An 18033-nucleotide genomic window follows, 5' to 3' on the forward strand; every position below is an offset into this window, starting at 1 on the left:
CACCAATATTCAGGTTTATTTGTCATGGTGTTGTGCTGGTGATGGCAGTGTGTGTTGGAGGAGTTTTTGGAGCTAATGAGAATGGAGAATGGAGAATTGCGGCATGGCAACGACTCAAAGGGTAGTGATGGTTGGCCCCTGACAGCCTGTTCTCCTGTGGTTGACAACAACGCTTTGAGTGGTGAAATTATTCTGGCTCTAGTGTGAGGGGTGTGTGGGCCAGCATGGCACGGCATGAGGCAAGGCACCTCCTGAATCCTGTGTTTTTCCTTGCTGGGTTGGGAAATCCAAGGAAGCAGTACTGTGGGACCCTTGCATTTTTTACTGACATTGTGTTTTTTTCTGCGCTGGCTGCCCTGATTGGGCAGAGAACCTCAGTGCAAATAAATCTGAATCCCTCAGCCTGCCCTCAGGCATTTTCTATTGGGATAAGGCCTTGGGGATAGCAAAGAGGGCTATTCCTGCAATGCCAAGTGTCTCCAGACAGGTCTATGATTGAGCCTACCACCTCCCCAGTTCTCAGTGTTCCAACTGGTGCTTGTCATCTCCTGGGTTGGTCTTATCCATTGTATCATCCAAACCACATGGATTTTCTCTTATTGTTCAGGACTTCATTGCTTTGTGGTGGCCAGTGTGAATGTTGTATGTTACTTTTGAGGAGTCTGGACCACTTGCGTAATGTATTTTTATCTGCTTGTTTTGGAAGTGTTTCCTCAGCCTAACTGTGGAGTTATTGTTTGTGTTGTATTTGCCTTTCAGCACACTCTCAGAATCTGTTTAGTGAATGTTAAGTGCTGAATGTCCTTGAGTGCTCATGTTGCAAAGCCAAGATTGAAGGGAGGACTTCACCTGGATGTGTTTCTCCTTATCTCCTGGGCTGTTCTCTCCTGCAGCTTCTGATAATTTTCAAAACTGATCTCAGAATCACAGAACTGTGTGGCTTACAAAGGACACCTCTAGGTCACTCAGTCCTCTTGCTAAAGCAGGTTTCCTATTATAGGTTGCACAGAAAAACGTCCTTGTGGCTTTTGAGTATCTCCAGAGAAGTAGACTCTCTGGGCTCTGTCACAGACACAGTAGGTTTTATCTATTCCTTTTAGTTGTGTGGGATCTCATGGAAGTTTTGAACTTACTGTTTAAGTATAACACACTTCTGTGTAATCAGCTGATGCTTTCCTGGTTTCAAATATTCTTGTCCTTTGTCATGGAAGATGATAATCATAAAATGGCCTTCTTACGTGCAGAACAGGCAAGCAATAGCAGAAGTACTTGATGGTCTGCCAGTAGCGTGGGCTGTTAAGTCACTGGAGACTAGATTTCCTGAAAACATTTTTCTTCCTTTTTTTGTTTCCTGTAGAGTTATTGCGTGCACAAAGACATAAAGGTAAGTAAAATACATTCTGAATCCCACCTCTTAAAGCTTTGATATAGCTCTTGAGTAACCATTTGTTCTCAGGCCTCTTGTTCTGTAAGTAACAGCACAAGAGAAAGAACTGATTTTGAATCCTTTAGTTATCCATTTGCTGGCCTATAAATGTTTCAGTGATTTCTGTTCTTCTGGGATATATAACAGAATTGTTTCTTCTATGAAATTAGAGGTTTGATCTGTATAAGAAGGTGGTTTGTTTCAGGGTGTTCATCTAGAGCAATACTACTGCGAAGTGCACACAAACCTGCTGAATTTATCATGCAGCGTTGGTGAATGGAATTATTCCTCATTCCCTTGCAAGAAGATTTTGTGATTCTGGTTTTGTTCAAAGAGGAGTTGTGTTCCAAAGCAGGGCTCTTATTGTCTGGTCTTTTCCTTACTGTTGAACGATTCCTTAACTAAAAGCTTATAATCTCCTTACACTTTTCCTTTGTGTTGCATGCCATTGTTGCATGCTGGTGTCCTTCAGTATGTCACAGATGAGACACAAAGGTGAAGGGAGATGACTTGGGTTGCCAGAAGTTGGTGGCATCCTGGGCATAAAATTTCCTTGGGCCTGTCAGAGTGGAGATCAAGGCAAGGCAGGGGAATAAATACATATTCATAGGATCAACCAATAGGAAGTCTCAAAGCAATCGACCTCTTGTTATTCAGTACTTAAGAAGTTGCCTTGTTATTGCAGTTGATGTCACCCTCGATGCTGACACAGCTCATCCTAGACTGCAAGTGTCTGAAGATGGGAAGAGTGTAACAGACACCGGTGTGATCGGAAAAGTGCCCAGCAAGGAGGAGAGATTTGATTCCCACACTTTTCTGTTGGCAAAAGAAGGTTACACATCGGGGAGACATTACTGGGAAGTGGATGTTGGAAAGAAGCGCAACTGGAACTTGGGTGTTGCCCAGGAGACTGTGACTCGGAAAGAGACAGTGGCTCTGTCCCCAGAGAATGGTTTCTGGGTCATAGGGTTAGCAGATGGGCAAGAGTATTGGGCCCACTCAGATCCCTGGACCCGTTTAACTGTGAGTGGCAGACCACAGAAGATTGGGATCTTCCTGGACATCTCATCCAAGAAGTTGTCATTCTTCAATGTTCATCAGAAAAAAATGATGTATGCTTTTAGCTTTGTTAATTATGACAGCCAGAATGTGAAGCTTTTTCCCTTCTTCTCAACAGGTTCATCTGCAACCAATTCTGACACTGAGCCTCTAAGAATTGCATGGGGGTTTGATGATGATGACAAGTGAATGATTGAAGTGAAAATGTACAGTTAATTAATGACTGAAAAGTGAGTCTGAGGTCCGAGTACACTATATTCAGCCCCATGCTTTGTGCCACCAAATTGAAATATAAAATTCTTTCACCATTGCTTGCTAAGTCTTCCGTGAGCCATTTCTGCAGGAAAACTCTCACTTCAGGCCACTAGTCAATAGGTAGAGAGAGTCTCCAGGTGTTTCTATGAACCTACACAAGTGTTTTCTAAGCACAGGAACTGTTTTATGCGTGTATGGCTGTGTAGAGATCATTCCATCAGATGTGAGGAAGAGCATGAATTCTTTTTCTGTACACTGATAATCACAGGAAATATTCATGACATTTATGTGCAAAAGTTGGCTAGTGTCCTAGTGTGGGAGAGCTTTCTGATGAGCTGAAACCACGCTGCTTAAGAATACCTCTGACTTCTGATACTAGATGATCACCAGTCATGGCAGATCCTTGTATATCAGTTGCAAAAACAAAGTGCCTACTGAAAACGACCTGACTGACTTTCCATCAGTGTTTCTTTCTGCAGAAAGTCCTTTCACTTGGAAATGGTGTGGAATATGTTCCAGCCATCCTCATTTTGGTATTTGGTCTGAAAAGTATTCAGGAGAATTTACAAGGTACTAATATCCTCTCAATTTTAGTGAGTACAGACTGAATTCACACATGAAGATGAAGATTTCTAAGTTTACCTGTCAGTGAATTTGTTGTTGACCTCTCCTGCCCTTCCTGCTATTTCTAGATTCATGGATTTCATCTTTTTCTCTCCTCAGGAGAGAATGGATACATGCTCAAGAACCTATTTTAGGATGCATGCACAGTCTCCTTCACACAGTTTTCAGAATAGCCTCTGCCAGAGCAAGAATATCTTTACTTCACTCTGTTGGTGTCTACTGCTGTTAGAACACCTGATCCTAATGTGCTAGTGTTGCCTTAAAGAAGTTGGGGAGAATATAAATTCCTTTGTATTCTAGCTTGTCCACAAAAATCAGAGGAGCTGAGGGCAGCTTGACTTAAACACTGAGTGATCCCAGTTTTGGCACTGAAGTCTTGTTATGTTCAATATATCAGACTATCACAATTACAGGATATTCAAGAAACTCTACGCAGCCAGTGAACATACTGCTGTCTGTATAATGAACAGAACAAACTACAGTCTGGATTTCCATTGAGAGTGTCAGGAATGTGTTCAATTCAGTGATTGAATCGGAAGTGGCATGTCAGTTGCCCTGATATCCCTTATCCTTATGGCTGGCAGCAGCTGCTGCCCGGAACAGTCATGAATGCTCGGCCTTCTCTCCTCTCTTCTTGTGCAGAGCAGCTGTGATCCAAAGTGTGACTCTTATTCTCTGCTTGCCACTGTACAATTTCAACGATTAAGTGCAAGGCTTCATTACATTCTTCCTTGATGTTTCATGTCATTGATCAAGAGACACCCTCTGCCAGATGCTCTGCATTTGTTGCATGCTGGTGACCCTCAGTACACAGCAGGTGAGAGACAAGGGAAAAGGGAAACTTAGGTTGCTAGAAGATGGAGACATCCTGGGCAAAGAAATTTCCTAGGACCTATCGGAGTGAAGATCATAACAAGGCAGGGGAATAAATGCAGAGGGTCAACCAATAGAAAGCATAAAAGCAGTAGCCCTCCTGTTATTTAGTACTTAACAAATTACCTTATTGCATTTAATGACACCTTTGATACAGATCATCCTGGAAGTGTCTGAAGTTGGAAAGAGCATAACAGTTACCAGAAAGGTGCCCAGCAAGGAGAGATTTGATTCCCATATGTTGGGGGAATTAAGGGTTGTCTGCTTTGCCGTGTAGCCCATCTTGAAGTTCTCTTGCAACATGCACGCTTAGACTTGTCTCTCGAGCACACCATGTTTGCAAGTTCCCCTGGGCGTACCAGCACAAACCCACCAACCAATCACCTGACTCAGACTTCAGGATTCCCACTTCTTACAGGCTGTTTCAGCTTAAACTTTACGAGTCAATACACATGCTTATCCCACGCACATCTGTTTGGTGAAGATGCACATACTTGATGCACTCAGCAGGTGACACCAGGCTCATGGGCTGTAACCCAGTGCCCTACTTCTGCCTCTGGGGTGGAGACACTTGTCTCACTCACACCAGTCCCACCAGTATCTGGGAGAACAGACTAGTCTCTTCCTATGACTGGGAGTAGAAGACCCCCACTTGCTCCAGTACATCATGTCAGGGCCCTCCCTGCTCACTTCAGTAGCGGTTCTACAGCCTACAGCTCGGCCTGACTCCACTAGCAGACCCCCAGACCACTCACTGATCTGCCAAGTGTCTGGCACTCTGGGTTCATAGACCGTGGTGCCCTCCCAGGTCCTGGAGACCACTCTCCAACCGTGATACCAGGACCCTCACTCACTCCTGTAGCTGACCCCACATCTGTGGCCGACACACTTGGCTTAACTCCAGTAGTTGCACCCAGTCCACACACAACAATCCCCATAGGCACCATCCCAGGCTAAGAGCCCACAAGGCCATCTACCTGCTGACAGTAGGACCCTTCACTCCGCTGGCTGACACCATAGCTCATACATCACTGTATCTAACCGTAAATGTTCTAATGTGCTTAAGAAAGAAAATATGTTTAAATATGTTTTTTCCATCAGATAACATTTATTTAGTTTCTTGATCAATTATAGTGGAATTGGGCTTGCTTAATTGGATGGATTCCAATTAAGCAAATTGGAAATGAGCATGGATGCAACTCCTCCCGCAGCAAAGTGGTGGAAAGACAGATTATATAGCACCTCCTAAATTACAGCTGTCTCTTCTGGGAACTGAATATGTTTTGTAAACTTGAGACTTTCTTACTCAATAACAAGAACTCAATCAACTAACCAGGGTTTTCTGAATATGACTCCAACCTAATAATCCTAACTGGTTCTTTTGTCCTCTCTCAAATTTTGTGCCTTTCTTATCTACGTCTTTCTTTCTCATTTTGTTTTACATTATGCTGATGTTTGTTCGTGATTTCTCCCTTTTACCTTTGACTGAACTGTCCTTTCCTAGACAGTTCTCTGTGCAATTTATGGATTCGTTAATGGAACAGGAATATTTTGATGACAAACAGGCATGAATCTCAATTCCCCTTTCGATAGAAAAGGGTGAAACACTTCTGCAGATTCCTTTCCAAGGCTTATAGATATTCTCAATGCTTTGCTTCTGTTCTTTGCATCATAAAAGTAGACTTGTGCTTCCTCCAAATCCAGAAGCACACCAATCATTGCGTCATTCATTTCCTTCTTCTCTGGCCTGTTGTTTCCTTTGATAGAGAAAACCTCTCCCCTGGTTTTCTGCAGAGCCCAGAAGTCCCCTCTTGCAAGTACCCCTTGCTCCTCTTGTTTCCCTTTGTGCCTCATGACCCCCAGCACCCAGTCCTGCTGCTGGCCCACATCCACTCCCCAGCAGTGTTTCCCAGATGCAAACCCTTCCTTTGCCACCAGGACAGGGATTGTGGAGGGGCTGCTCAGGTCAGCAGGTTCAGTTGCATTGCTTTCAACATCTGGAGCTCCTGGCACTTGGATCTTGAGGAGCTGGCATTCAGAATTCACAGTAAAGGGAACTGGAGGGGAAGATGACAATGACCCAGTGAGCAAAGTGTTTCAGGAACATATCTTTGGAGTGGGAAATGGGTTGAAGCATTTCAGGGCTTCAGTAACCTGGGCATGATTTGACAAGGAATTGAAATGTTTTCCCCAAACAGGGCAAGAAACAGACATGTAGGAACCGACGGGTCCCTTGGAGCTGTCATAGCCATGATGTCTCTCTTGTGGACAAATCCAGGTGATTCTCACTGTCTTTCACATGCTTTATAATTAATTACTCTCTCTCACTTTTCCATTATGTCAGGGAGGTGGTTGAGTCACCATCCCAGGATGTCTTTAAAAACTGTTTGGATGTGGTGCTCAGGGACATGATTTAGAGGAGTGTTGCTAGAGTTCAGGTAGCTTGGTTAGGCTGCGTTTGAACTTGATGGTCTTTTCTAACCTGAGCAATTCCATAATCCATGATTCTATGATCATTATTATTATTGCTATTATTATTATTATTGCTATTATTATTATACATTCAGTCCTTACATGAACACAATTCTGCAACTTCTTTTCTCGGTGTTTCCAATGGTCACCTCCAAGCCTCATTTTGTTTTATCCATTTAAAGTGAAGGCTTATTCCTGTGACTCCAGCTCAGCTGGCCAACCTCTAAGATCATGTCACTGTCATTTCCAGAGAACTTGGACAGAGAAATACACCATTTTCCTACCCTTTCTTCTGTCTGCTTACCTGCTTTGTCCTGAGCTTTCCAGAAATCTGCAGAGGAAAAAGAGAGGAAAGAGTTTTGTGAATCTGTTGTGTGATTACACAACTGTCAGCCTGTCTTCTGTTGCCTTATGTTGTGCAGTTATTGCCATCGCTGAAATTCATCCCAAGGGTTGACTTTACGTAAAGCAGCAGCACGTATTCCAAGAAAAACAAAACTTTAAAACCACTTACCCAATTCACATTCTAGTATGTCTGCAAGAAAAATACATTCTAGTTATTAAAACGTATTTTGTTGAAAGGATGTTCTAGTTACTGACACCGATAATCTTTATATGAGATTTGTCTGTGTTGTGGTTCAGTTTTTCAAAGCTGGACAAACCCAGACCACAGGACATCAAGCTACACAACATGTAAATACTAGCATGTTTTGAATTAGTGCAGGAGAGGCTCCACATCTGAACGCAGTACCTCAGGTGAGGCCTCAGCAGCGCAGGGTAGAGGGAAATGATCAGCTCCCCTGAGGTGCATCTTTTGCTACAGCCCAGGATACAGTTGGCTTTTTGGGCTGTGTGGGCACAGTGCTGGCTCATGTCCAGCTTTCTATGCACCAGTACCACCAGATCTTTTTGTAATGAAACAATTCATAGCACGTTATGGTTGCCTGTAGATCTGTCCTAGCTTTAGGTATAGCAGCTTCTGGCAAGAAGGATTATTCACAGTTCAGGAAAATCTTACAGCATGCCTCTTTGACATCTGTATTGAAGGAGGAAAGAGATCTGAACTATGATGAGGTTGGTGCTGTCTGTTCATGCTCAGGTGTGGCTTCCTCACACTGGTCTGAGTACTTTATTTTTTTGTAAGGTTCACAAGAGTAAGATTTATAGTTGTTATCTTACCAAGCCACTGTTTCATTCCAGAGTATCCTGCAAAATAACGGCATTAGTAAGTGAGAAGAAATCTCGAGGAGATGAGGATTCAGAGTTGAGTATGATGCAGATAATTCACACATTGAGAATTCAACACTGAAATGAAGTTTCCTTTAAAATTTACCAGGCAAATATTGTCAATAATATGTTAAAGGTTTGACCAAGAAGGGAGAAAGCACAGGAGCCATAAACTAGAGCTTCAAGAAATTCTTGTATGGCCAGCAAAACTCAAGGCAGGTGGATTACAGAGAGGAAAGAAAGTATCTCAGGGCTTGTAGAAGCATAGCCATGCTGTATAATAATGTTCACAGCCATTTAATGTATGCATTAACCATTTATCTAGAAACAAGCTGCCTTGATTTTTACTGAAATAGCTGAGTTTCTTTCCCTTTTACTTCTAAGAATGCATCAAAACTATCTTGTTTGCAGTATTTCCTTACCTGCATCACATGTCCTCTTCTCTGAGTCTAAGTTGACCAGCAGACAGAAAATACCAAAGGAAAAAGAAAAGAAAAAGCAAACATTACTGACTTGAACAGTTGCTTTTTAAAAAAAAGTTCAAAGGATGATCAGCTATGCTTTAAAATTTATGCCATGGCACTCAATAACAAAAGCTCCAAAACATTCATGGAAAATGGATCATAATGATATTTTGAATCTTTGGATTTGTGATGAACCATCAGCGCAGGTCACAACAACATTTGATAAAAGAAACAGTCACATCCAGAAGAAATTCATATCAAAATGTTCTACATCTCATTTGCTCTTTTGGGGATGTAAATAGCTTGCTGACCAGAAGTAGTTGAAGTACTCTCAAAACCATCTTCTTACCTAAGTCTTTCTCCAAATCCTCTTTGTCTGAAAGAGATAACATCTGATTATCATTGCATCTGTTACAGTATCAAATTGTAAAACAGACATTACTTGTTGTTCTGAATGCTAATTCCTGCATGATCTGTTTACATAGGACCAACTGTGATTATTCCAATCTACCTGGTGAGCAAAAGAAGGATATGCTGCATGGCAATTAAGAAGCCAAATGACAACCTGGTAACTCAACACACAACTTCACAACCAGTAAGAGGAATGAAATGATATCCATACAGCCTCTTTAAGGCACCTACCTGTTGAATATCTCAATCTCATCTAGTTACCTGTCATGTCCCTTAGATTTCAAGTAGGAAATCCACACACCCCTCCTCCCACCAGCTCTTCTCCCCAGTAATGATTTCCTCATAGAGTTGAAATCTATTCTCTCTGTGATCACATTTAACAATAGGAGAAAAGGAGTATTTACTCTTTTTGAGCTCGTCCATCGTTGTTTCTAAGAATAAAACAGCAGACAACAAAAATTGTCATATTAATTATTCAATTAAATATTCACCATCTCAAAACAAACAAACAAACAAAAAAAACCCAACCAGAATAGAATAATCTGAAATGCTCAGTGGAAGTTGAGCCCATGAGTTCTGCAGAACAACAACTAAATCATTATAACAGGGGAGTATTTTTAGTAGAAGAGCATCTTAAAAATACTAGAAGAAACATGAGCTACTGGAACAGGAATATTCTCAGGCATTCACAAAAGAATCCCTGCAATTATCTCCTGTTTAGAGAAATACTGTGGGCAGAAGGAACTTCCTTACGCAAGAAGGCAGTCTTATTTATAATACATATTCATATTGGATTCATTGTTTGGTGTTGACACATCAATATGCAACAACTTCTTGTTTCTGGGACCTGTTGAACAAACACAGTTTGCTTTTGCCTCTAAAGCTACAGAAACTTTTGGCTTTATTGTGACACTAGAGAGAAGAGTTTGTCTGTGTTGACAACTAGCTCTGCCTGGGAGTGGTGGAAGCCCAACTCCCTGCTGAGGCAGCAGTGGTGGTACTTGTAGCTGATGAGAAAAAACAGGCAATGCACCTTGGTGCATTACAAAACTGAAATGTCTCAGTATTGATTGTTCCTGCATTTTTATCAGAACAGTAATCTATGAAAATGCTTCTGAGACTGTTGTTAGCTCAAAAAATTGAGGCTATTGTCCCAAAGTAGGATTGTGTGGGTTCACTTAGCCCCCTTGTTACTCACCTTCTTCTTGTTTTCTTGTATAATGAACTGGAAAAGGAAGAAGAATTTTAATTATTTTCCCAAGGAAAAAAAAAAAATCTGTTTAAATAATCATAGTATAATTCCAATATGAGTTTTATTTTCAAAAAAGCACTGTTCTAAAGATGAGGCGCATATTCAGTGCCTATTTATCATTTGTGATCACTTAAAATTGTATCTCACAAACAACCTCCTTGTTAAGGATGTTTTGTGCATTCACACATATATCACTCTCACACACCTATCACTTTTTTCCTCTCTCCATCTCATTCCTGTCTCTTTCTTTCTCACACTGATATTGAAATGGCACTTCATTTTCCATTAACTGCACTTTGCAGTGTGGTTACGACTTCCATATCAGCTGTTGTTGGTGTAAATACTTACTCTTCAGCTTGTAGCCTGCAGCAGCGATAACAGCCACAGCACAAAACGTAATTACAAGGAATGCGGTCATCCAAGGTGAAGTGGATGGAAAGAAGACCTCTGTAAAATATAAACAGTGTTCCTTTCAATGAATGTTTGTGAAAAAAAGTCTAGGACATGGCCAGTGTCTAAGGCATGTGAATTTAATGCTGTAATTTTTGCTGTACTGTATCACGTTGGGACTCTTTTTACCATCTGTGGCAGTTATGGCTGCCCTCCCATTCTCCACGGTGCATTGTCAGATAGTGAAATTGACAGAGCATCTCATATATTGTGAGATGCCACCTTTCTGTAAGAAGTATGTGTTGAGTGATCCATCTGAGGACATTATTTTAATTATTGTCCTTATAGATGAAGTTTTTGGGAACGAAAAACTGTCTATAGTGCTATTTCAGATGGAAAAAAAAGGATTCTTCTGCTTTACTTTTGAAATTAAGATCCAAATGGGAGGGTGGCACCTGCTGTTGTGCAGAGTCATCATGCTGTTGTCAAGGAGAGAAAGAGGATGAGAGCAGACCTTCACCATTTCCTACAGGCACTTCTAAATCATTCCCTTTCCAAATCATTTCAGTGCTCCCGTGTGATGATAAATGAGAATTGACTAATATTTCTTGATAAGATGAATTCTGAACTTAATGAGTAATATGAAATTTTAATTCTTATAACGTTATCCATCTCAGCACTTGCCATTTATGTCTTTTCTGGATATCCAGAATCTCTCTGGGAAAAATGGAGAGATGAAGGACAGCAGCCAGCAAACTGGTTCTCATAAATATCAGCCCTGGAGTTCACTTACCTGAAACCAGGACTCGTGATTCACATGCTGTGTTGAGGATATCATTGACTATTCTGCAGGAGACTTCCATGTCAGTTCCTGGTTCTAGGGCCATGGAACTGACAACATCAAAAAGGCCTGAAGAAGTCTGCAGTCTTTGTGTGACCACTTTCTCCTTCCGTATCTGTCCTTTGCTGTCCAGCCAAATTACCTCAGGCTGTGGAAACCATCCCTGGGACTTGCAGGTGACGCCAATGCCCTGATCCACATGGCCATCCATATGAACTGCAGAGTCCTTGCCTTGAGCTGTAGAGAAGGAAAGAAACAAACAGGCAATGAGATATTCTGACTGAGCAGCCCATGTTGGAAAGGTCTTCCTCAGATTTGTCCATAAACACACTGCGTGAGTTGAACAGATGGAGATGCCTGTATGCACCATGTCTCTTCCTGTACTGATAAAGAAATTTTTTTTCAGACATTTTTGATACCTTCATAAATAATTTGAAATAAAAATGAAAAGGAGTAATCACGACACAGTACAGACTAGCAGAAACTTTGCTGTTGAAATAGATTTGGATGACACTATTATGAGACTACAGCTGGAATACTGGACAAGAAAAGTGATGTGTAAGATGGGGCAACAAAAATGGGTTGAAACACAAAATACCCTCTCAGCTAGCCTACAATTGCCTCACTTCTACATAAATAGGTTTGCTTTATTGCAGCATTCAGCCCTACTCCCTTTACATATTTTCATACCCACATGTAAGAGAATGTTAAAAAGATATTTTTAGTGTCCAGATGTCAATGAAGGAAGACTACCAGAGTGGAGGCTGGTCTTCCTCATGGCTAACAGAGCCCCATCGTCCTTACCAAAGATACACAACTGCACTGAGTAAGAAGTCAAAAGCACCTTTTTGGAAGGTTTCGGAACCTTGGAAAAGACATTCCACTCACCTGCCACATTCAGGTCAACCACCACTTCATTGTACTGATTCTCCAAAAAGACACTGCAGATGTATTTCCCTTTATCAGAGACCATGACATTTTTCAGGTGAAGGGATAAGTTCCCCTTAGTAACTTCACTCAGAAAAAAATTTGTACGGCCCAGGTATGCCTTATTCTCCTTTACTGGATTCTGTGCATTTTTTCCATCATAGGTAGCCACTTCATAGTCTACAGAATTTCCAACTAATGTCCACTGAACAAGTACTCCCTCTGAGATTGTCTTGGCTTCCAGCTGGCAGGGCAGGGTGACTCCCATTCCAACAACTCCAAGCACAGGATCGTAAGGAGGTATAATTCTTAACTGACCTGAAAGAAGATGTAGATGTAAGTCTTGCCAGCCACAGATGTTCTCATTAGCATTTTGTACAGGAAGCAGTAATGTCAGTTAGTGAATGTAGGTCTTCCGTTCTGATAGAAATCAGTGTATCAGGAAATGCTGTGGATCAGGATGTTATCTCAAGAATTATTTCAATAATTTCCTACTTTGAAATCGGGCGCTGATGAGATCAGACAAATGGAGAGGAAGAAATCCCATCACAGTAAGGACTTGGGGATTCTGGTGGATAAGAAGCCGGCAATGTGCACTTGTAGCCCAAAAGACATTGTGTGCTGCACTGACAGAGGGGTAGCAGCAGGGTGGGGATTGTCCCCCTCTACTATGTGAGGCCTCATAAGGTGTACTGTGCTCAAACCTGGGACCCCCACCATGACAAAGATGTGGAGCTGTTGGAAGAAGTCTGGAAAAGGGCCACAGAGATGCTCAGAGGACTGGAGCACCTCTTATGAAAAGAGGCTGAGAGGGATGGTCTTGTTAAGTCTGGAAAAGAAAAAGCTCGTTTGTGACTTCATTGCAGTTTTCCAGCACATAAAGGGAGCTTATAAACAGAAGGGAGAGTGACTTTTTACACAGTCTGATAGTGATAGGACTAGTTATTCTGAAAGATGTGAGATTTCAATTAGACATCAAGGGGAAATTTTTCACTGAGATGGTGGTGAGGTGCTGCCCACAGAAATTGTGGAGTTACTTGATGACGGTTTGGGATGGCCCTCCTGATCTAGTACAACAAGTCTGATCTAGATGACAACAAGTCCATGGCAGAGAGTTGGAACTGGAAGGGCTTTAAGATCCCTTCCAACCCAAGCCGTTCTATGATTCTATGTCAGTTTTGTAAGTGGAAGAAGACTTTTCTGTCCTCTGCTGTTGTTCAACACCATCACTTACCCACTCAGAATGCAGGGTAACCTCAGGGAAGGGTTATTGGAAAAACTGTGCTTAATTTGCAGACAGATTCTGAGGCAGAAATGGCATACTACCATGAAGAAAGATAGGCTCGTTATGTAAAGCTTTAATTCAAAAGGCAAGCTTATGCCTACCTAATATCAGATGCCAATCATATTTTCACTTGTGTACCTTCCTTTATAGATGAAACACACAACAGGAAAGAGATTTCATATCAAATACTTGTTGAAATATGGTCATTTATGAAAATTAGGCATAGTTAATTTTGATTTTTATTGGAAAATATTCTAGCAGACCTTTGCAGATTTTACTCTCCTACTCCATCACTCAGAAGTGGACAATACCCAAAGAAATCTAGGTTTCTGAGCCCAATTAAGTGACAGGACCAGCTGAGCTGAGAAAAGAAGTTGAAGCAAAGGAAAAAAGAAAGCTCCCTGAAGAAACAATCTCAGAAATCAGTAAATTTATGTATAATGCTATATGAAAACACACAAATAAATTTCTTCATTTCTTTCATTTCCTGTTTTGTTTTCTTTGTTTGTTTGTTTGTTTTGTTTTCAAGTTCTAGAACAACCCATCAGCTTTGGAAATGATAGTACCATTTAAATGAAATTAGAAGAAAACCCAGACTTACCTTTGATCAAATGAACTATCTGTAGGAAAATTATAATGTGAAGATTCACTGTGTGCTGAAATCTGGAAGCCATCACCACACAGGTTTGGATGCCTTCAATAACCACGGCCAAATCTTACCACATGCCTGTAATCTTTCCAAGTATGGAACAGAAAATTAGAAGACCGAATTGGGAATGAAAGGCGTATGTTCATATAGATATCAAAGTACGTGGAGTGATACAAAGATAAACCCTTTAAAATGCTTATGTTTCATGGAAGAAAAATAAGGAAAATGAATGAATATGTTGTTTAGAATGGAAGTCTGTGACTTATGCTTAGATTCTAAGACTTCCACTTGTCCTGCAGAGACCGAGAGAGGTATTTCTGAAAGACTTAGAAAGACATGAGAATGGATCAGAAGGGTGTTTTACAGTCTTATCCCCGAAGGGTCTAAAAGACACCTTGTGTTTAGGAAAACTCTAGTCATTTTTTGTAGATGAAGACAGAATAAATACAGACACCGGAGGATGTATGGTTGTTACCTTCAGGCAGGGGAAATTTTAAGGCAAACTTGTCACATGAAATGTGCCTTCATTTCTAAGTCTCACTAGAAAACATTTAATCTGCACTCTAATTCCATATGTGAATTCTCTTACTCACTGAAAAATAATGTAGTAATGAAAAATAATAAGACATTGTATTTTCTTTGCAGAGGAAGGCATGAATATTAAAAATATCAAAAGACTAAGGAACAGTTTTCCCATCGTTTTCCCTTTTGAATAGAGTAGCATTTTAGCACTAACAGATGTGTTTGCCATGGAACCATGCATTCAGCTTGGAAAATTCCTGACCTAAGTGCCACATGTTGGAGTTCAAATGATTATTCCTGGCATGTATGCATAATAAAAGTAGTTTCTATTACCTAACTAATAAGATAGAACTCCTTGGAGAGAAATAAATAGGAAAAATGAAATGTAACTTATCAGGTTACTCTAAAGAAAAATGGGAATATATAGACATGCAAATTCTAGAACTGTAAACTTAAAGAGTCTCTCTACATTTTTCAATCTTCATATATTTTTAACATAACATATAATTGCTTTTCCCCAAGCAGAGGTTTCCATACAACCTCTGAAATAAATTTAATCCAATCCAAACTACTCCAGTACAGCCTCTCCTATCTCCGCACAGGAAGGGACTGATTTCTCTAGGGCATAGTAGTAACACTGTGTACATGGAGATAAGCATGAAGAACATGCATAGCATTCACTTGTGAAGGCAAACATGCATTTTTATTTTCTAACAAAAATAAATGGATAAATAAACAAATAATTTTTTTAAAAAAGGGGAATCATGAAGAGTAAAGAGCTTAAAGAGTTTAAATGGAAGCGAGAAATTGCAAGCACAGAATGTCATGCCAGGGATTGTAACTGCATTCATACACTGCTCTTCCTATTGACCTACTAGTCACTAGGCAGTAGATTTAGCTTTACTGAGATCTTGACAGAAGGAAAGAAGAAAGAATCAAAAGGATAAAAAACTGCAGCTGTAACTTCATGCATCTTTCTTTATTAAAGTGAAGTAAAGTAAAGAAAAAGGAAAAGAAAAAGGAAAATAAAGAGGTAAGGAAAAAGAAAAAGGAAAAGGAAAAGGAAAAGGAAAAGGAAAAGGAAAAGGAAAAGGAAAAAGAGAAAAAGAGAAAAAGAGAAAGAGAAAGAGAAAGAGAAAGAAAAAGAAAAGAAAAAGAAAAAGAAAAAGAAAAAGAAAAAGAAAAAGAAAAAGAAAAAGAAAAAGAAAAAGAAAAAGAAAAAGAGAAGAAGAAAAAAAAGAAAGAAAAAGAAAATGGAAAAGAAAAAGAAAAAGAAAAAAAAAACAGAAAGAAAAAGAAAAAAAAAAAAAACAGAGAAAGAAAAAGAAAATGGAAAATGAAAAGTCTATATTTCTGACACACTAAGAGCAAAGTAAATTTCTCCCGTATGTGAAAATGTATTTCAGAATCAGCGTATTTCAGACCTCAACACAACCCCAGTCATAAGAAGAGTTTTGGGAAACTCTCTTTCAAGCAACTCAGCAAATAAATGAGCATTTTGCAGACTTTAATAAAAGTTGCTAACTGGTAACTTCTGATGTCGAACTGTCATCATAGATTAAACTTATGCCTCATCCATTCTTAAGAATCAGACTGTCTTAATATCTACATGAAGGCAGTAGAAAGAAAGGACCTCAGACAACTTTTAGCAAACTGTTTAAAATGCCACATGCAGAAGACAAAGAGCATTCCCATTGATCCAGCCGAGAAAGAAGCCGTTTTAATCCAGGGCTGAAATCATTCCCTGGGAAATATAAATCATGTCCCACACTGATTCAGCCAGGCCTTCATTCCTTACCTGGATACCAAGATCCAAATGATCCATTTTAAATTCAGTGTGTATTGCAGAACTGAGGGGTCTCTGTCACTTTGCTGTTCTCATGTGAACGCAAATATTTCCATTTTCCATAGAGAGTAGACTTCAGTAATTTGCTCACTGAAGTTGTTTAGTATGAAAGACTGAACTTTTACCCATAGCAAATCATTGCCCTTGGGTCCAACAGATTGTAGGAGATACCTGAAGGTTTGATTTCCCTACCCACCTAGATCCAAAGTGCAGCAACAGGTTTCTGTTTCAAACACGTCCTCATGCGCGCATTACATCTCACTGAAACATGTCTTAGGTTGGAAGGGGCCTTAAAGCTCGTTGAGCTCCAGATCCCCAGTGTGGGCAGTTTTGCATCCCACTAAATCAGAAACTGGATCAGGTTGCCCAGGGCCCATCCAAGCTTTCCTTGGCTGTCTCTGTGCAGAGCTGCTCTCAGTGAGTTCTTTGCTCGGTCTGTACACAATTCTGGGATGGCTGTGAGCAGGTTGCAACACCTTGCACTTGATCCTGTTGAATCTCATAAGGTTCATGTGAGCCCACTTCACAAGCTCATATTTTTGTCTGACTTCTTGACAGTTACTACATTAAACAGAAATCCCCATCAAGGACAGAGAGACCCCTTAGACTTAAGGGGTTGTGGCAGAGTAGAGGGCAGAATCACCTCCCTCGACATGCTGAGTCACCCAAGCTTCTCTTGGTGTAACTCAGGATAAATGTAGGTCTTCTGGGCTGAAAGTGCACATTGCTGGCTTGTGTGACATCCCCAAATCCTTCTCCTCATGGCTGCTCTCAAGCCATCCTCCTCCTCGTCTGTATCTATGCTTGGGATTGCCCCAAAGCAGGTGCAGGACCTTGCATTTGACCTTGTTGTGCTTTGTGAGGTTGACATGGGCTCCCCTGTCCATCCTGCCCAGGTCCCTCTGGATGGCATCCCTTCCCTCTTACCATGTCAGCTGCACCACTCAGCTTGGTATCATCTGCAACCAGGATGTCATGTGGGACAGTGTCAAACACTTTACACAAGTACAGGTACATGATGTCTGTTGTCCTTTTATCCACTGATGCTGTAACTCCATCCTAAAAGGCCTCTAAATTTGTCAGGCATGACTTACCCTTGGTGAAGCCACGCTGGACACCACCAATCACTTCATCTTTATTTCTTGTGTGCTTTAGTAGGGCTTTCAAGGGCATCTCCATGATGCTTCCAGGCACAGAGGTGACACTGACTGGCCTGTTGTTCCCTGGATCTTCTTTTTTATTTCCTTCTTGAAAATGGAGGTTATGTTTCCCCTTTTCCAGTCAATGAGAACTTCATCAGTCTGCCATGACCTTTCAAATATGATGGATAGTGGCTTGACAACTTCACCTGCTAGTACTCAGTACCCACAGACCTTGCTTCATCCATTCAACTTGTGTACCTTCTGGTCCTGTTGATGGCCTTGAACCTGACCTTCACTTACAGCCATTTCTTGTCTTTGCTTTCTGCAGCTTGGGCAGTGCTATGAGTCTGATCCAATCATCTTACTCT

At 40.9% G+C, this 18033-nt stretch overlaps 2 protein-coding genes across 2 annotated transcripts in view; one reads left to right on the forward strand and one right to left on the reverse strand.

Annotated features, from left to right (window-relative positions):
• The window catches only part of LOC122191208 (butyrophilin subfamily 1 member A1-like), a gene marked incomplete at its 5' end in the record, with an annotated part of 8263 nt that extends 5468 nt beyond the window's left edge, over positions 1–2795 (forward strand). Inside the window, 2 exons of the mRNA XM_042891430.1 lie at positions 1316–1384; positions 2112–2795. Coding sequence (XP_042747364.1) covers positions 1316–1384; positions 2112–2674 — 632 coding nt within the window. The remainder of the gene's footprint in view (positions 1–1315; positions 1385–2111) is intronic.
• Positions 2796–5742: 2947 nt separating this feature from the next.
• On the reverse strand, positions 5743–17702 carry LOC122191210 (butyrophilin subfamily 3 member A2-like). Its single transcript, XM_042891432.1, has 13 exons — positions 17618–17702; positions 14108–14200; positions 12183–12539; positions 11247–11531; positions 10412–10510; positions 10010–10036; positions 9216–9242; positions 8750–8776; positions 8359–8385; positions 7889–7915; positions 7224–7244; positions 7014–7040; positions 5743–6294 (listed from the first exon to the last, which is right to left on the reverse strand). The coding sequence occupies exons 1-13, from the start codon at positions 17700–17702 to the stop codon at positions 5759–5761; spliced, it is 1638 nt and encodes a 545-aa protein (XP_042747366.1). The 3' UTR covers positions 5743–5758.
• Positions 17703–18033: the final 331 nt, after the last annotated feature.

The sequence above is a fragment of the Lagopus leucura genome, unplaced genomic scaffold, assembly GCF_019238085.1.
Source record: "Lagopus leucura isolate 7727_CA_CO unplaced genomic scaffold, USGS_WTPT01 222-3_obj-0_obj, whole genome shotgun sequence".
In the NCBI taxonomy this organism is placed as follows: domain Eukaryota; kingdom Metazoa; phylum Chordata; class Aves; order Galliformes; family Phasianidae; genus Lagopus; species Lagopus leucura.

Excerpts from the sequence above, each read along its gene's own strand:
- LOC122191210 (XM_042891432.1), bottom strand. The coding sequence starts at position 17,702 with ATGGAGATGCCCTTGAAAGCCCTACTAAAGCACACAAGAAATAAAGAT. Across the intron at positions 7,245-7,888 it reads TGGAATGAAACAGTGGCTTG|ACATACTAGAATGTGAATTG; the intron begins GTAAGATAACAA and ends TTTTTCTTGCAG. Across the intron at positions 6,295-7,013 it reads GAAAGCTCAGGACAAAGCAG|TTCCCTTTACTGTGAATTCT; the intron begins GTAAGCAGACAG and ends CTTCCCCTCCAG.